Source organism: Canis lupus, chromosome 35 (genome assembly GCF_011100685.1).
Source record: "Canis lupus familiaris isolate Mischka breed German Shepherd chromosome 35, alternate assembly UU_Cfam_GSD_1.0, whole genome shotgun sequence".
Taxonomy (NCBI): domain Eukaryota; kingdom Metazoa; phylum Chordata; class Mammalia; order Carnivora; family Canidae; genus Canis; species Canis lupus.
The window spans coordinates 2,052,348-2,071,042 of NC_049256.1; the positions used below are offsets into that span (position 1 = coordinate 2,052,348).

At 53.5% G+C, this 18,695-nt stretch overlaps 1 protein-coding gene across 2 annotated transcripts; it reads left to right on the forward strand.

Moving 5' to 3' along the window:
• The first annotated feature begins 1,880 nt into the window (after positions 1–1,880).
• Positions 1,881–18,465, forward strand: IRF4 (interferon regulatory factor 4). 2 transcript variants are annotated; one of them, XM_038584000.1, is made up of 9 exons: positions 1,881–1,990; positions 3,012–3,250; positions 4,315–4,501; positions 5,569–5,657; positions 6,366–6,510; positions 8,915–9,022; positions 11,357–11,710; positions 15,048–15,160; positions 17,126–18,465. In XM_038584000.1, the coding sequence occupies exons 2-9, from the start codon at positions 3,035–3,037 to the stop codon at positions 17,267–17,269; spliced, it is 1,356 nt and encodes a 451-aa protein (XP_038439928.1). In that variant the 5' UTR covers positions 1,881–1,990; positions 3,012–3,034; the 3' UTR covers positions 17,270–18,465. The 2 variants fall into 2 exon arrangements, with proteins under 2 accessions (XP_038439928.1, XP_038439929.1); XM_038584001.1 differs by having other exon boundaries at positions 6,369–6,510.
• The last annotated feature ends 230 nt before the right edge of the window (positions 18,466–18,695 follow it).

The window sequence follows — 18,695 nt, forward strand, 5'->3', positions numbered from 1 at the left end:
GACCTTGGGAAACTAAGGGTTGTGGAGGGGGAGGTGGGCGGGGGGACGGGGTGCCTGGGTGACGGGCACTGAGGGGGGCACCTGACGAGATGAGCACTGGGTGTTATACTACATGTTGGCAAATCGAACTCCAATAAAAAAAATATATATATATATACAAAAAAATAAATAAAGCAAGGCTGATGTGAAGTCTCCGAAAGTTTCATAAATGACTGTTGTTTTCTTCTAGATGAGTGAAAAAAATGCTGAAACTAACTGAACCTGGTGCAGAAGACACGTGGAGGAAAGTGCAAAAAGCTCCTTTGCCATTTTTGTTTTTAGCAATCTCTTTCTATGTGTTGAGAACCCTCTGGGGAAAGGAAGCGTACAGATCAGGACGTGGCACAACGCGAAGGCGGTGGTGTCTGCCGTGTCCACTTAGGTGACCCAAGTGCCTACAGTAGTTTGTGACGTGGAGCAGGTGCTCAAAAAAGTCTGCTAAATGAATGACTCTGTGAAAGGAGAAGAGAGGAAGAAAAATGGGTTGTGACTAGAGTTTTCTCTGAACAAAGCTTTGTTGTTTATAACACAGACTCTGATAATGGAAAACTTGCTTGGGTGAATAAAAATGTAGCATCCTGTTAATTTCTGAGAAAGTCCGTTAGGGTCAGGGAAGGCGGACCTAAGCCGCGCATCACCGCCTGTTTTGCTGTCGCCCAAACTCGGGTTTTCCTTTGGATAAGAGACATCATCGAGCCCACACGTGAGTTCAAAAGAGAAAAACTGAGAGGTAAGTGAAATCAAAAGCTTTTCAAAAGTCGCAAATTGACCTAGGCTGGTGGTGGTCTAAAATCATATAGAAACCGGTGATCTGACGGTTTACCTGAAATTGCTAAGTGCAATTGCTAAGTGCACCAACATGCTGGAAGCATCCCAGATGCTCTGCTGAAAGCGCAGCGGGCAGATGCACACGCAGTTCGCTTGAATATTAAGGACATCTGGGGAAATTAAGTCAACTCGCAGGTCCTTTCAAATGCTGGTCCTCTCCCGGACATCCAAGCCCCACCAGCAAGTCGCTTCCTGCCGGACTGAGGTTAGGCGGGGTCATTTCAAGGTGAACTGAAGCCCAGGGCTGGGCGCTTGCAGACCCCTCCCCCCCCCGCCCTCCTGCTGCCTTAACTAGGTCGGGGTCCCCGCGCATCACCTGGGGACCCTGCTTTAATGGACACAGAGGTCTGGGAGCGTTTCCAGCTCGCGGACGGCCTCCGAGGCGCTGCCCAGCTCCAGGGGAGCCCCGAGTTCCCTCCCGATTTCTCAGCTCCTGGGGGCTCGCGGCGCCAGCTGCATCCCGGGGGGGAGGGGGGCGCCCCCGCGGCTGCTCGGGCTCGGGTGCAAGCTGTGCAGGTGAGGTCCCCTGCACCAGGCCCCACTTCCCGCCCTCGCCGCGCCGCCGGGAGCCGCCAGGAGAGCTCAGCGAGGTCCCCTTCCGCGCCCCGCCCTGGGCAGGAAGCCTCCCGCGGGGGGCCCGCCGCCAGCCCGCTGCAGGTGCGCCTGCCCGGGCACAGCGGACGGGGTCCCCGCGGCACACGGGGTCCCCCCGGCACACGGGGTCCCCTCCAGCGCCCCCGTGCGCCCAGAGCCCCCCCGTGCGCCCAGCATCCCCCGTGCGCCCAGCATCCCCCGTGTCCCCAGCACCCCCCGTGTCCCCAGCACCCCCCGTGCGCCCAGAGCCCCCGTCCCCCCAGTGCCCCCCGTGCCCCCGCCCCCCCCCCCCCCCCCGCCACGCGCTCCCGCGGCCCGAGCCCGGCCTCCCCCGCGGCGCCGGGTCCCCGCCAGCAGCGCCCCCTCGCCCCGACCCGGGTCGCGCCGCGCTGCCCGCCCAGCTCCGCCCCCGGCTCCGCCCCAGCGGGCTTTTAAGCTTTATAAGTTCCTCTTTCCCACCTCGACACTTACTCGGCTTCACCAGTTGAACTTGGGACCAGCGCGGCCTCAGCGCCGAGTCGGGGGCGAGGTAAGGTCGCGGCGGGGCGGGGGCGCGGGCAGGGGCTGGAGGGAGCGCGTCCTGGGGAGGCCCGAACCCCGGCCCCGGCCCCGGCCCCATCCCCATCCCCGGGCCCTGCTGCGGACGGCGCCCCGCAGAGTCCCGGCCCCCTTCACCTCCGCGTGCTCCGACCCCGCGGCCCCCCATCCCGGGGACGCATCCCCCGACCCATCATCCCGGGGACCCTGCTGCGGACGGCGCCCCGGCTCGGCCCGGGCCCTCATCCCCGGCCCCCATCCCCGGCCCCCATCCTCGGCCCCCATCCCCGAGCCTCCATCCCGGGGACCCTGCTCCGGGCTCCGCGGAGGGAGCCCCCGCTCAGCCGGCCCCCCAACCTCCGGCCCCCCAACCTCCGGCCCCCGGCACAGCCCGGGCCCCCATCCCCGGGCCCCCATCCCCGGCCCCCCGGACCCCCATCCCCGGCCCCCATCCCCGGCCCCCATCCCCGAGCCCCCATCCCGGGGACCCTGCTCCGCGGAGGGCGCCCCAGCTCATCCCGGGCCCGGGAGGCCACGCGGGGGGCGGGATGCGGCCCGGGGCGGCGGGGGGCTCCGCGCAGGAGGAAGGGTTCCAGTCCGCGGCCCAGGGTGGGGAGTCCCGAGGGGTCCTCGGTCACCGGGGCCTCCGCGGCTGCCGGGGGTGGGGGGGGGCCCTGGGACCTCGCGGCTCCTCGGCCAGTGTCCCCGGGGCGCTCTGCCTCGGTCGGGTGCGGTGCGCGGCTGGGCCCCGGGGCGGTGCAGGTGCGGGGCCGTGGGGGGGCGGACTGGAGGGGGACGGGGGGGACCGGGATGGGGAGGCCGGGCCCTTGGAGCGCACGGACGGCGGGCGCCCCACGTGCCGGGCGTCTGCGCGGGGCTGGGTGCTGGGTGCTGGGTGCTGGGTGCCGGGTGCCGGGTGCCGGGGCCAGGGGCCGGGTGCCGGGTGCAGGGCCGGGCGCGGGTCGCGGGGTGCGGCGCTGACGCCGGGTGTCGGGGTGTCGGGGCGCGGGCAGGCGGCGGCGCAGCGCGGCGGGGCATGAACCTGGAGGGCGGCGGCCGCGGCGGGGACTTCGGCATGAGCGCCGTGAGCTGCGGCAACGGGAAGCTCCGCCAGTGGCTCATCGACCAGATCGACAGCGGCAAGTACCCGGGGCTCGTGTGGGAGAACGAGGACAAGAGCATCTTCCGCATCCCCTGGAAGCACGCGGGCAAGCAGGACTACAACCGCGAGGAGGACGCGGCGCTCTTCAAGGTGGGGCGGGGCGCGCGCGCGGGGGCGCGGGGAGCATCCCGGCCGGCCCGACCCCGGCAGCTTCCCCGCCTGAGCCCCGGCACCTGGGGCGGGGGTGCTGGGGCCCGTCCTCCCTCCCCGTCCTCCCTCCCCGGCCCGGCCGCGTGGTCCCCGAGACTCCAGCCCCCCCTCTGGCCTCCCCGCTCCCCGCGCGTCCCTGTCTCCACGTCCCTCTGACTCCCTCCTTCCAGGTCTCCCTCCGGGCCTGGTCTGGGTCTGAGTGTGGGGGTGGGATGACCCCGGGGCGCCCAGCGACCTGCGCTCCGGGACCCCCCCACACACCTGCAGGCGGAGCGCGGCGGCCTGGGGACTCCGCGGGGAGTCCCTGGAGGGTCTGAGCCTCCTCAGCCGCAGCCACCCCTGCCCCCCTCCCCGCAGCCCCCGCAGGCCCCCCTGCAGCTTCCCCTGCAGTCTCCCCCGCAGCCCACCCTCCAGCCACCCCTGCAGCCTCCCCTACAGCCTCCCCTGCAGCCCCCCCCCCCCCGGCCCCCGCAGCTCCCCCCAGCTCCGGGGCAGCGCATTGCAGATGCAGTGACCAGGGCCCAGGTGCTCTTCACTCCTCCCCACCCTCCCTAAGCACCCAGACCTCCCCCTAAGCACCCAGACCTCCCCCCAAGCACTCAGACCTCCCCCTTAGCACCCAAACCTCCCCCTAAGCACCCAGACCTCCCCCTAAGCACCCAAACCTCCCCCGCAAGCACCCAGACCTCCCTCTAAGCACCCAGACCTCCCCCTAAGCACCCAGATCTCCCCCCAAGCACCCAGACCTCCCCCTAAGCACCCAGACCTCCGGGAAGCCCTGATAGAGCCCAAAGCTGAAACTGCTCCACCAGGAGGACACCTGCTGGGCTTCTGTCCCGTGTAAATCACAGAAGCCTCATTCTTCCCTTTAGAAATACAATTCTTAGGTTCATTTTTTTCTGTTCTGTATGTTGGCAAATTGAACACCAATAAAAAATAAATTTATTATTAAAAAAAAAACAACCTTGTATTTTAACTTTGCCTCCTCCCTTCGTTCCCACAAGGCTTGGGCACTATTTAAAGGAAAGTTCCGAGAAGGCATAGACAAGCCCGACCCTCCGACCTGGAAGACGCGCTTACGATGCGCTTTGAACAAGAGCAATGACTTTGAGGAGCTGGTGGAGAGGAGCCAGCTGGACATCTCGGACCCCTACAAAGTGTACAGGATTGTGCCCGAGGGCGCCAAAAAAGGTGGGACTTCCTAGACTGGGGTACGGAACATGGGCAGCCTGACACCCTTGAGGCCTCAATCTCATTCTGAAGGTCGGTTTTTCTTATCTTTCCTTTCCCTTTCCTTCCTTCCTTCCTTCCTTCCTTCCTTCCTTCCCTTCCTTCCTTCCTTCCTTCCTTCCTTCCTTTTTTCTTTCTTTCTTTTTCTTTCTTTCTTTCTTTCTTTCATTTCTTTCTTCTTCTTTCTTTCTTTCTTTCTTTCTTTCTTCTTTCTTTCTTTCTTTCTTTCTTTCTTTCTTTCTTTCTTTCTTCTTTCTCTTTCTTTCTTTCTCTTCCTTTTCCTTTTTTTATAGCCTGCCTGCCTCCTGCCTCATGTTCAAGCCCAACAGGCTCTTTGCCCAAATCCTCAGGGCCATGAACTGAAGCTCCTGTGCTAGTGTGGGATAACTTCTCAGATTCCAGCTCTCTGCCCGCAGGCGTATGCACATCCACGTGTGCGCATGTTTCTCAGTTATTTCTACTGGAGTCAGATATGGGCCCATTTTTTCAAAAAAAAAAAAAAAAGGAAAACCCATTCAAAGTTTTATCTTTACTTATCGGTATTTCACGTGACCATTCTGTAGAAAGGAAGCGTGCAGGTAGTATTACTAATCATAGTAATAAAAATGCCGATTTTTAGAGTATACTGTGGCCAGTTGGGATGCCTATTGAAATTCGGGTCTTCTCTTTCCAAGTTCCTGACCAGCGTGTCAGAGTAGAGCTCAAGAATCTGCATTTCACACAAACCAGACAGATGACTCCACCTGTGGCACATCCTGCTGGTGGGCCCCTGCGTGTGACGAGGTGCACTCACACGCGGCTTTCCAGCTCCCTCCCTACCTGTCCTACATAAGTCAGACCTCGCAGAAATCACTTTAAGGGCCTGAGCACATAATCGCCCGTGGGAATTGCTGAAAAACTGTCTTATTTGTCAACACCGTTATGCCTTCTAGGAATTAAACTCTCATGCATTTTTCTAAGATTTCACTTTTACTTATGACAGTTCCTTTTTTCACACTCTGCCATTTGCCTTTGGCCCAAACGCATAGGAGCAAAGCAGCTCACCCTGGAGGACCCGCAGATGACCATGAGCCACCCCTACACCATGACAGCTCCCTACACCTCGCTGCCAGCGCAGGTACGGGCCGAAGGGTATGGGCGCCTGGAAGGGGAGGCTGGGTCTGGGCGAGGCCACGTGAGCCAGCGGGCCCCACGCAGCAGGAAAAGTGAACAAACAAAAACAGCAGCACTTTGTTTTTGTTATTAGTCAACCAGCCGAACCCCGTCCCCAATCATGGGACGAATGTCTCACTTCCCACCTGGTGTTGCTCTCGGTGCTGGTTTTCAGGAGAGGAGAGGCAAACGTGTCTGCCCGTTAGCGCAGATTTCGCCCGATTCTGAAATCTGGGAAACAGATCTTTTCGGGGAGATGAAAATTTTGGAAGTAGCGCTTTATCATGTGAAACCACAGGGCAGCTGATCTCTTCAGACTTTTCTGATGTGAATTACGGCTCTGTTTGCTTCACTCTGGTGGGTAGGAGAAAGCAGATTTCCCTGCAGGACTTTTGGTGCCAGGTTCAGCCATATGACGAAGCTTTAGACAAATCGTTCCTTACAACACTGTCTTCATTGTGCCTCTTGAGTCTTTATGGCTACTTTCCACCTAGTGTGATGAGCTTTTCACTCCAGAGGCTCTCGAGATGATAAGACGATGCGGCTGTGAGCGACTTCAGAGGTTCTGCGGGGAGCTGAGTACAAGGGAATCGGCCTCCCTCTCGCAGGGCAGCCGCTGGTCCCTGCCCGGCTGGTGGCTTTTCGTCTCAGCCGCGCCCTCATATTCCTTTAGCAGGTTCATAACTACATGATGCCTCCCCACGAGCGAGGCTGGAGGGAGTACATCCCCGATCAGCCCCACGCGGAGATCCCGTATCAGTGTCCGGTGACGTTTGGATCCCGCGGCCACCACTGGCAGGGCCCGGCTTGTGAAAACGGTAAGGGGTGCAGCAGAGCACACCTGGCCCGGGGCCCCGGCCTCCCCCGACCCATCCCCGGCGCTGCCCCGGCTCCTGCCCTTCTCCCGCACAGTGAGGGAGAAAGGGAGCTCTCCCTCCTGCAGCCTGGGAAGGGGAGGCGCTCCAAGACTTGCTCACACCTGGCCTACCTGTGCCAGGTGTGAACCGCCTGATGCGAGACCTTATTTAAACATCACAGGCATGGTTCCGGGTGGCTGCTGCTTGCTCGGTTAGGGTCTGCCCTGGTTCCCTTCACACTGGCCTGGGACCAGGCCCAACAGGCTCCCTGCTCAGTGGGGGGCCCGCTTCTCCCTCTCTCTGCCCTCACCCACCGCTTGCGCTCTCTTGCTTCTCTCTCTCAAGGAAATGAATAGAAATCTTTTTTTAAAAATTTTTTAAAAAATAAGTGTTGCAGAAAAAATGAAAGGGGGCACTAATGTCAAAATAAATGAATGAATACATAAAAGCAAGAAAATAAACATTGCAGAGACCTAACCCAGGCAGCTACAAACTGCCCTGCTGTTTTTGAGGTAAAATCACACCATGTAACGAATGCCCAAAGTTACCCAGTGAAAAGCGAGGGGCTGGAGTTCGACCTCAGGTCCCCGAACCCAGCCTTTCGTTGAAGCCAAGGGGTCTCAGACGTCAGGCTGGTTGGCTCTGTCTCCTGAGTTCTCTGTCTGATAGGTTAGCATCTTTCATCTTCCCTAAATAATCTTGGGCGAAAAGTGATAGATTTGGTCAGCCTTCCCCCTGGACTGTCCCGAATGCTGACGGGACCGATGGCCTCGCAGCTCTGCCGCTTTCTGGCTGCCCCTAAGTGGGCGTGCTCCAGCTGTGCCGGGCCCTCCCCTACGGGACCCCAGGAGCCGACTGGGCCCGCCAGCCACCGGCTGCTCAGCACGTGGAGCATGTGGCTCTCCATCCTGAGCTCAGGAGCTCGAGCCCCACAGGGCCGGGAGTTTACCTACCCCGATGCGGTGCCCATCAGAGTGATTTGGGGACTAGAAGTGATAGTACGAATGCAATGAGTAAATAGTAAGAAGAGAAAAGCCTGCAGAGGTGTCGGGTCCAGAGCTTCGCCTATCCCGGGCGCTTGGGGTCCTCTGCCCGTAGGAGCTCCCCAGATGTCGAGGTGAGATGTCTCCGCAGAAGCACCGGTTAACCCCGCAGAGAGAACCTCACGGTGTATTGAACGGAGCACAAGCTTCCAGGACTCGGAGTTAGGTGGTTCGGTAGGAATCCCGAGCGGGTCAGGATCAGATCCTTCTGTGTGTTCTAGGAGTATTGGGTTCTTCGCAATGTGGTCAGCTCCCTTTTTACTGATCGTGTTCAAGTCGGTTTTGGCTTTATGGGATTTGAGATTCACGTTCAGTGGCAAGTTTCCAGAAAAGCCCAGAATTTGATTGCACTAGCGTTTCAAGAGCGATTTGCAACAAAGGCTGCTTTCCATCCCGCCGTGGAGGAGTTGGCCCCCCTGGAACCGCTTGCTGAGGTTCACACCTGTGTCTAGTGCATCGGGCTCTGTTGAATAAGAACTTAGTAACAGGGCAATGCCTCGAACTCTAGGGAAATACGGGATTGGCACACGCGGCGTGGAGGCATAGTTGACAGCAAATGAGGTGCCACAAAACCGTGTCCTATTACGTATTCTTTCTCCGTTATTGCGTAACGTGACCTGCAGCTACTGGGCAGCCAAGGCGCATGGTTCGGTTTTGCTCCTGAGCCCGGGAATAGAGAACTAGATAAATGTGGTGTGAACAACTTGTAAGTTTTTGATTGGGCCCTTTGGCAGCGGAACTCAGGCAGACCTGAGCTCTCAGCTCTCCTATGACCCCGCTGTGTGGACAGGACAGGGTAGATCTCCTTGACCTGGGTCATCCCGTTGCTCAGGGTAGTTACGGAGGACGCCGCTCACAGGTACGGACTGGCGGGTACCGGACGAGCGAGCCCTGGGGACCCGAACAGCCATGGTGACGACAGTCCGCAATACTGCATCGTATTAAAAGCCGTAGGAGAGCAGAGCTTGAGTATCCCCCCGACGTAGCACACGCACAGGGTGATTATGTGAGGTGACGGCGGTGCTCGCTGAGTTTAAGACGAGAGAGAAACACTTACAGAGGGATGGTTCCAGGTTTCCTTCCGCGGCTCTGAAAAGCCTCCTTCCTCTTTCAGTCTTGTGTTTTCCCGATTTGGGCTTCGGCTTCTCTTTGCCCCTGGAGGATGCCCCCAGTCTTCCCCGCAGGGCCCCTGGCGCTTCCCTCCCAGGGCTGGTGCGTCCCCGGGGGCTCAGCGGCCACAACCCAGGGAGAGGAGACCTCCCTTGCGTCTTGGTTGGACAGACTCTGTTTAGACATCATCTGACTCTTATTTACGAATGCAGGTTGCCAGGTGACAGGAACCTTTTATGCTTGTGCCCCGCCTGAGTCCCAGGCCCCAGGAATCCCCATAGAGCCAAGCATAAGGTCTGCCGAAGCCTTGGCGCTCTCAGGTGAGTGCAGCGTTCCCTCCTGGAGCCGCACAGCAGGCTGGCTGCCCGGCGCCCCGCCCTCACCTTCCACCTTCGGGTAGACTTGCTGGGGTGGGTGCGGGGTGGGGGTGGTGTCCCCGGGCACAGGCCGCGGCACTGGCTTCTTCCACCTGGGCTAGAGCGGGTGTGGACACATCTGACTCCCGCGGGTGTGAGCCAGAAGCATCAGTAGAACACTCAGCACCGAGAAGCCAGCTTTTGATTCTAAATGCTGGCTTGTGTCCAGTCTTTTAAGGTTTCCAGTGACATCTATCTGAATTTCCAGGGACACGCAAATGCCCCAGCTCGATACACCAGTATTGGCCCCGCTTCAGCCAATATTCTCTCAATGTAGTAGAATCTCTTAGAAAAAATACACAAGGGTTTCTCATTTTGAAAAGCTCATCATCCTTCCAGGCTTAGTCACAGGTAGGTCTTCCTGTCTGGCCTCCTGGGGACGGGAGTCCTGCTCCCCTCTCTGCCACATTTGTGCGCCTGAAAGCAATGGACGTGGCGCTCTTCCTCTGAAATTCGATAAGTCTTGCGAAAAATTTGGATTAGATCGGCTTTCAGAGTTTCACTTCTAAAAGGATTCCTACAAGCTCAGAGATCCTACGTGTTTTAAGGAAGGCACCTCAAGGTTCATGAAACGTATGTGTTGCCTGTATATTTATTTATTTATTTTTGGATAGTATTTTGGGTTGTTTTAAAATGAGATGCATAATTATGTTAAACATGAGTAGCCTAAGCTTCAGAATGAATTATCCCCTTCCCCTCAGGCTTTTTTTTTTTAAAAAAACAGTGATGGAATAAAATAAATTATCAAGGTGGCAGGGATTCCGGGCACCTTTCCTGCTTCCAAGTTCACCACTTACTCTTCTCGGCTCTACAGCTCTGAACGAGGCTTGCTGCCTCTTTTCTCACATGGTCCTAAGTGACAGAAGGGGGGTGTTTCTGAGCGGCAAGACTTGTGCTTGTTTTTAGAAACGTTCTAAGCCTTCTCTTAAGCACCTAAGACCTGTGCGGGTGCCTGGAGGGTGGGGGGTAAACAGCTATTATGTCGCTGTGACCTCGTGATTCCTGAGGACGTTAGATGCAATGAGGCCTGCCCTGCGGGTCGCCTCGGGTTCCCAATGCTCTCCGTGAGAGCCCGGCTCCCAGCTAGTGCGTTTACAGCCGCAGGAATTGGAGTGGAGGACAGAGACGGTGATGAGGGTTCAGTCTCACAACCGACCGTTGGGGAATAAGAGGGTTTTGTGGGTCGCTTTCTTGGGAATATGCACAATACAGACGAATGATCAACCTCGAGCGCGTTGGCCGAGCCGATTCCCGTTCCTGGGTCCCACACAGTCACGGATGGCTCGCTCCGGCCCGTGAGCCCTTCCGCACTTCGGTGAAGGGGCCCTTTGCAGACCGAGCTTGGTCCTTTCAGTCTGTGGGTCATATTCTGAAGGAAAATTTCCCACCATAGGGTGGGTTTACTGATGGATATAATAGACGGTGCAGTTATTTTAGCCTTAGAACATCTTTTTCTCCATGGATTCTTTTCTTTCTTCATGAATTAATTTTATTATACAAGTCGTACATACACACACTGCACAAAAACTAACATGACCATTGGAAAGGCAAAACTGGAAAACAAAAACCTTGCATTCCTACCACCCAGGGGTCACTGCTGTTAGAGTCTTAGAGCTTACCTTCCCTAAGACCTCAATGTGCACTTGTGTGTGTGTATATATCTTAATGTAAGTGACGTCATAATGGTAGTTTAGGGCCGTTTCAGATGTAAATATTTTTATTTATTGAAACACCTTTATATCTCTCTGCTAGTAGGAATTAAACTTAGGCTTTACCTCCTCCAAAAAATCAAAGCTGATCGCCATGCTTGAAGATGAATTTTGTACAGTGCTACGTGCCTTAGTATTTTAGACACGATTCTTGTCATCACCGCCAGCATCAACACTAAAACAATGACACAGAAAGTGTCTGACACAAGTCAAATACATCGTGCAGAAAAACGATGTAAGGCGTGATCCCCCTCCATGAGAAGAAATCTTTGGCCACGTAAATTCGATAGGTTTCTTGCAGGATTTCTTTAATATCTGTTACTGTCTGTGGCTCCGGGAGGGAGATGAGGGCGTACAGCATTTCCTGAACTTCCTTAAGCTGGAACTTTCTAGTTTTTGTGGAATATCCTGGGACAGACACCAGGGGCCCCCCAAGCGTACGTGTTCTGGTCACCTAGTTTGGGATCCTGATGGGTGTCCAGTGCTCCTGGGTCCATCGGCACTGACCTTGAAATCTCTGTGTTTGCAGACTGCCGACTGCACATCTGCTTGTACTACCGGGAGATCCTGGTGAAAGAGCTGACCACATCGAGCCCAGAAGGCTGTCGGATCTCCCACGGGCACACTTACGATGCCAGTAACCTGGACCAGGTCCTGTTCCCCTACCCAGAGGACAATGGCCAGAGGAAAAACATCGAGAAACTTCTGAGCCACTTGGAGAGGGGTGTGGTCCTCTGGATGGCCCCTGATGGGCTTTATGCCAAAAGACTGTGCCAGAGCAGGATCTACTGGGATGGGCCCCTGGCACTGTGCAGTGACAGGCCCAACAAACTGGAGAGGGACCAGACCTGCAAGCTCTTCGACACACAGCAGTTTTTAGCAGGTAACGCGCCAAATTCTCTGTTAGAATGGAGCGTCCCATGCCTGTGAGCCTGAGACACAGAATGGAGGGGGTGACGCGGTGCCCACCACCGTGGTCCAAACAGATGGTCACTCCCGCCCCAAGCGGAGGTCCTCCGTCTAGGAGCCCCTGAGCCCACCCTGCGTGATCTGAGATAGGGTTCCTGTGTGTTCACCTCTCACCTTTGCCTCTACCACCCACTCCTCTCCATCGGCAGAGGCGCGTGAAGAGAACGGAGCTTGCGCCAGGGGATTGTGGCTCAGGTGGACAGCTAGAAATTCTGGGATTCAACCGATAGTCACTGACGCAGAAGGTTCACGCTTTACTGCTAGTGGGATCCCAGCAAGCTACTATTTGTTAAGGTCCCTCAGAAAATTATAAGGGTCAGAGGTGTACCGTTAGCGTTCTTGGCTGTGGGATGCGGTGCCCCGTGCAGATGCCCTCCAGCAGGGGGGACGAGGAGGGAGTGTGCGGAACCGGCTTTGCAAAGGGGAAATCATGAGAAGGCTTTGAGGTATCTCTACGGTATACACGTCTCAAGTAAGATTTTCTAAAACTAGTAAGTTTTGATTTCATGACAAGTGAATTAGTCCTGGGCTGGTTTTTGTGAAACCAATGGCCACATTCGTGCTGAAGCTTCATCCAGAGTATCCATTTGGCCGTCGTCTATGTTGATGAAACCTCTTTTTGGGGGAGAAAGCTGTTCTCTCGGCTGTCCACTATTTCTGTGCCCTGTCCTTGAGCTACTCTTTGATAAGTACCCTTCAGAAATGCCCTATGGCTTTGGGTCTTCAGGTCCCTCTCCTTTCTGTGAATACGCTTCTGATTCAATTCATTTAAAACAGAAATGTGAAGTACCTGCGTGCTTTGGTACGACTGACAGTCGCTCAGCCTTTTGGGTTTGGTTCCCCAGATTGGTGTAGACTCATCCAAATTCTCTTTGATGCACCCCCCCCCCAAATGGGTATGTCCCTATATGACTGACCCTTGACTAGGAAGTGTGACAAGAGGAAGAGGGAGACGTGGGTCTGTGAGTGCCAGACCCGTGGCAGCACCAGGGTGAGAAGGGCCTGCGGGCCTGCACGTCCCTTTCTCCGGTGTCAGCAGAACTGCCTTCAGGTCCACGCCGTGACTTCTGCACACGCTGGGCCCAGCGTGGTGATCACGGGGGGCAGCCCGGGGCGGCTCGGGGGCTGCCGGGGGCTGTCCTGTCTGCACCTCCCCTGTCTGCGGCGGAGGCCGAGGGGTCCGCGGGCGCTGGGTCTCCTCAGAGACGGTGGGTCTTGGCCTCTTTGGACTCGGAAGAAGCCGCAGGCCTAGGGCTTTAGTCAGAGTCCCCGAGGAAGGACACTGGTGTCTGTGAGTTTCTCGCCACGTGTGTTTTAGGAAGGTCAGATCCTCCCATGTCACGAGGCTGTACGTGCCCCTCAAGTGCCAGGCACTGAGAGCTGGACCCGGACTAGAGGCACACGGCTTGAGGCCCGGCCCCGAGCACCCCAGGCTCAGTTCACCTGCCCAGGGTTCAACGTTTATCTGTGAGCAAGGGTTGTTTTTGGTTCCTCGTAACCAGGGGCTGAGCTTTTTGCTCACTACACCCCCTTATCTTGAAGTGGTCCCTGAGGCTCAGGGAGGAACCTGTGAACTCAAACACTGCAGCTGTGCAGACCAGCTTCTGCATAATCAAGGATTCCCACAGAATGTTCTCGTATTATCAAGCATTTGAGACGTGACTTTTTCGGAGAATTGTGCCAACTCGCCACTCTGACTGGCGCGTGTAGGTGGAGGCTCGGGCCTCAGCAGTGTGAATGCCTGCGACACATTCTGACTGAGTCAGTTAGGCTTGATTTGAATTCTGGAAGAAAAAAAAAAGCAGGAAGTCAAGCAGTCCAGTGAGTTAGTTAGAAACTTCGCTTCAGTTGACGAGCACAGTGAAGATCTTTGATATCTGCCCATTCAGGATTCGCAGACTCCTAGGGACGGCCCCTGAAGTCAGAGCCTGGAGGTGCACAAGGCGCATATCTGATCAAGATGCTGTGCATTCGGCTTGCAGGAGGTGTAGCAGCACTGCGGGGCCTTCCTCTGCAGGCGCGACATTTAACTGCTGGGAAGGAAAGCTTAGGAGCAGCTGGAGTCTTAGAGTCCTCCTGGACGTGGGCGAGGGGCCAGGGTCAGTGCCAGGGACTGCACGTGCGGCTTCGCTGCTCCGCGCCCTTCCCGGGGAGGGGTGCCTGGAGGGTCCACACACCCACCAGGGTGGGGCCGGGTGCTTCATCACTACCTTTCTCCTTCCTTTTTTTTTTTTTTTTTAAAGATTTTTATTTATTCATGAGAGAGACAGAGAGAGAGAGAGAGAGAGAGGCAGAGGGAGAAGCAGGCTCCATGCAGGGAGCCCGACTTGGGACTCGATCCCGGGTGTCCAGGATCACGCCCTGGGCTGAAGGCGTCGCTTAAACCGCTGAGCCACCTGGGCTGCCCCCTTTCTCCTTCCAAAGCAACGTCTCTCGCAGGAGACAGGCAACAAGTCAGCCCAAAGTCCCACAGTTTAGGCTCCGCGCCAAGCAGGAGGCAGCTGCCCAGAGCTGGTGCTCAGTCCCCAAGATAACAGGAAAGCATTTGCAGGGGCGCCTGAGTCATGGAGAAGTCCCGACTGGCCCAGATACCGGATTATAAGCGCTCAGCTGTTTTGAGATGACATTTTTAAATAATCAGAACATTTTTATTTATTTATTTATTTTTAAATATTTTTTTAAGGATTTTATTTATTTATTCATGAAAGACACAGAGACACAGGCAGAGGGAGAAGCAGGATCCCTGCAGGGAGCCCAATGTGGGACTTGATCCTGGGACCCTGGAGTCACGCCCTGGGCCGAAGGCAGATGCTCAACCCTTGACCCACCCAGGCGTCCCAATTTTGATTTTTTTTAAATGAAATTTCTCCTTTATATAAATTATTCTTTTGCCTCAATGTAGCTACATTGCTTTTCCTTTTCCTTCAGCCTTCACTCCTTTCTCCCACCCTTCGCACTGCCCTGGCTCCAGGGCTATAAGTCAAGAGTCTTCATCTGCAGGGCACGTTTCCCATAAAGAATCAGGTGAAACCTAGAGCTGTCTCGGGAAAAGCACACATATGGACATGGACATGGAATTCTCTATTGGGGTCTGAGGTTAGGAATCCCACTTAAGAGAAATAAAGAATACTCACTCCTTCAGTTTTCCAAATCAGCAGTGAGCTTCTGCCTCCTGTTTTAACCCGGCACGTTCAAGGATCGTTTCTGATCAGGGTCATTTGTTTCTGTCTTTTTCTTGTGGGGTTCTCTAGAGCTGCAAGCTTTTGCTCACCATGGCCGTCCCCTGCCAAGATTCCAGGTAACTCTGTGCTTCGGGGAAGAGTTTCCAGATCCTCAGAGGCAAAGGAAGCTCATCACTGCTCACGTAAGTATTTAGTCCCATTCAAATGATGGAGTTTCCCTATTTTCCATCAGGGGTAGGGTCCCATTTAGAAAATTCTCAAATACAAATATATGTCAAGTGACGGGAACATCCTAAGGGAGGAAGCATGGCCCAGTGAATGGTGCTGGGAGTCCAGGGACCCACAAGTTCTTCCCAGCCCTAGATGTCTACTCATCAAACCTGCACCGTGGGCCTCTTTGTCCCATCATGACAGTGTCCTATTCCCGTTTTATAAGGATTTAAAAGGACTGGTCGTAAAAGTGTCCCCTTAATATTCTCCATATTTAATATTGCCTTTAAAATGCCTTCTAGCTGACCTCCACTCAACGGACAAGCTCTTTCCAGATGGGAAGCTGTCCATTGACTTAAGTATTTTGCTGTTCCCCCAAATGTTTCCCAAATCCCCTTTTATTTCTGGATTTTTAGACATTATTTAACTGGTGGAAACCGAGGGCCATGTGTTATTTGGAGGAAGCTAACTCTGTCAAGGAATTTAAGTAGCTCAGACCACCAGTGTTCTCTAGCAGAGTTTGAAATAGGTTCGACTGCAGCAAGTAAACACCTTTTTCATAAAATAGAAAAGAAAAAATGATTTATAGAGATAGCATTTGGAATAAATTTGCCACAGAAAACAGAGCTTTGAATACCTAAGAGTTTTGAATTTGAGAACTTCACATTGCTACCTACCTTTGAGAGTCATTAATGGGCCCAGACAAAAAGGTAAAAGAGATCATACTCAATAATATAAATATTCAGGTCATATTGTAGTTCTGATAATGTTTTTTTGTTGTTGTTGAAAAACTGAAATAAAACACTAATTGTAAACCCGTAATCCTCCTCCTCTTGATTTGAAAAATCAAAAACCAATCCACCAACCAACCAACAACAACAAAAATATATATATAGTCTTGTAGATTTTAGGGCTTTTTCACGAATTCTCTCCAGTAATTGATACAATAATTAATATCTTGTTAACACCCAGGACTGTTAAATAACTAAATAAACTTGGTATTGACAAATAACATGTCAAAAGTTGGTGAAAAACTCCTGCACCCGCCAGATTTTAAGGGTGTTCTGGGTGCACCAGGCATCCTCTGAATCAGGCAGTGATGGGTTCCTCAAGCAATGGTCCCTGGAATCTAGGTGTCTGGGGTGGAAAAGAAAGATGGATTGGTGTACACCACGAGTTCTACTCCTTTTTATTATGGATTTAATTTATTTCAGGCATGTCATATGAATTATGCTTAAGTTTCTATATATCAAATAACATAAAGGCTCAATTTAATAGTGGAATTGATTAACAAAGTATTCTGTTTTCTTAGATGTTGTAAATTAAGGACATGCTGAAAGCTGAATTTTTTTTTTTTTTTTTTTTTTTTGGTGACTATGAACCACACAAATAGCCAAACTAGATGAATTTGGGTTCAATTAGCCTCTCTTTCCCCATAATAGCAGTGTTGTTGTTTGCATAGATTTTGCCCCTTTCTTCTTCCTTTCCCTTAGAAATCTGTGGATTATCTAGGTGGTCCAGGAATTGTAAATTGCTCAGGGTTTGCACCTGCGTCCCCGTCAAGCTGTGGTCGCGGAGAAATGCATTGGCCTTAATTATCCTGAGTTAGCTCCACCTTCACTGGTCACCTTCAACGGCCTTTTAGTTTGGTCATGTCCCTGATTTGCTTAGGCTTAGCCAAACGTAAATTTTAAGCGGCTGATCATTGAAAAGCACCATCCCTGACGTTAATGCAGTCGAAACTCAGAGCTCAGTAGGGCTCGTCGCCTGGCATGGGAGGGCGCCCGCAGGAACGGCTTCCCACAGTGCCACGGTTGACCGGTGGTGCCAACCTCGGACTCCGCCGTCCCTGAAATACGGAGTCAGTAACGACGAGCCAGTCGCAGGGCGCTCGAAAGCATGTTTCAATAACGTCTTCTTAAAATCTCTTATTAAAGGTCGAACCTCTACTCGCCAGACAGCTGTACTATTTTGCTCAGCAAAACAGTGGACACTTCCTGCGGGGCTACGACCTGCCCGAGCACATCGGCAGCCCCGAGGACTACCACAGGTCTATTCGCCACTCCTCCATTCAAGAATGAGAGGGCCGCCGAGGGGCGTCGTGCCACCGTAGATACCCGACGTTCCCAGGGACAGCTGACCGAACTCCCTCTTTTCCTTTTGAGAAAGCTGGCGATTGGGACTTCAGCCCTTGAGGAGAATCTCGGCAAGAATGAGCGTAAAAACAAACAAACAAACAAACAAACAAACAAACAAAAAAACCCCAAAAAAACCCAAAACCACCCCGGCTCCGTCTAAGCGAGCTTATTCCTAAGGAAACGCGGTTTGCAGGGTCTCCCGTAGACTGCCGCCTTTGAGGATCACTGTGAACGTTGACCAAAGGATGTGTTTACATTGACTTAAATGCTCTCTTTAATTTGATGTGGATTATCTGTTGCTTGAAAACGGAGAAAACTTGTGTTTCAGTGTCGACCACTAACTGGAGGGATAGAAGCACACGAGTGTCGTACTATTACTCAGGGAACTAATGTCTAAATTTGAGGTGACTCTGCCCACAAAAGGAACATGTTAATGCCCATAGAAGATGTCGCTCTTGTAGACAATGCTTGCTGTTAGAGAATCTTTGGCTGGGACTGGACCACGGTGCCTCCAGCCTCAGGCTGGCTCATTAACCCGCTGCGCCCGGGCCCGGGCCTGGCCCCACGGCTTCCCTGCCTTGTCTAACCACACCCCCCTCCGTTTGCTCTCTCTCCTCGGGCGCCCCTGAGAACCAATTGGTATTTTCTGGAAATAGGTTAAAAAAAAGCATTAGGGCTACCCTTGATTAGTGTGTTTAGTAAGGCCTACAGTCTGGCAATGGGTACTTGAGATAGTTTTTGTTTTGTTTTTTGTCTCTCTATTCTCTCTATTCTCTATATTCTATTCTCTATAGAATAGAAATCATGGCTAGAGCTATATTTTTAAAAAAGAAGAAAAGGGTAACAATCCAAGTACTGAAGATATATTTTTGAAACTCGGTGACATTTCCCCCTCTTACCCTGTTTGTTTTGTTTGGCTATCAGTTAGTTATCCATGACAACACTAAAGAGGAGGAGCCGATGCTTTTCAATTTGTTGAACTCTGTTAGGAAAGATGATGACAGGATTTCACTGATTGCGTAACTGCAGACTCAGTGGGCTGTTTTTGCTTATTTTGTATATTATGTGCTTCCTCATGCCAATATGGTTTGACAGGGCTTTTACTGGGCTTTTTCCAAATAAATCTTTTTATAGAATCACCAAGATCTCTACTTGCTTAAGTGAACCTGGTCACTTCCTTGTTGATTGTTTTGGAAAAGCACAGATGTTTAGACTGATGCTGGCAACTGATATTTTTATTATACTACGAAAAACTGCTCTTACTTTCAGGCTCAGCAAAAGACTTAATAGTTCTCAAATATATGCCTCTCTTATTCCAGCCTGTATTTCCAAATCATTCAACAAGCTGTGCCCCTTACATTAGACAGAT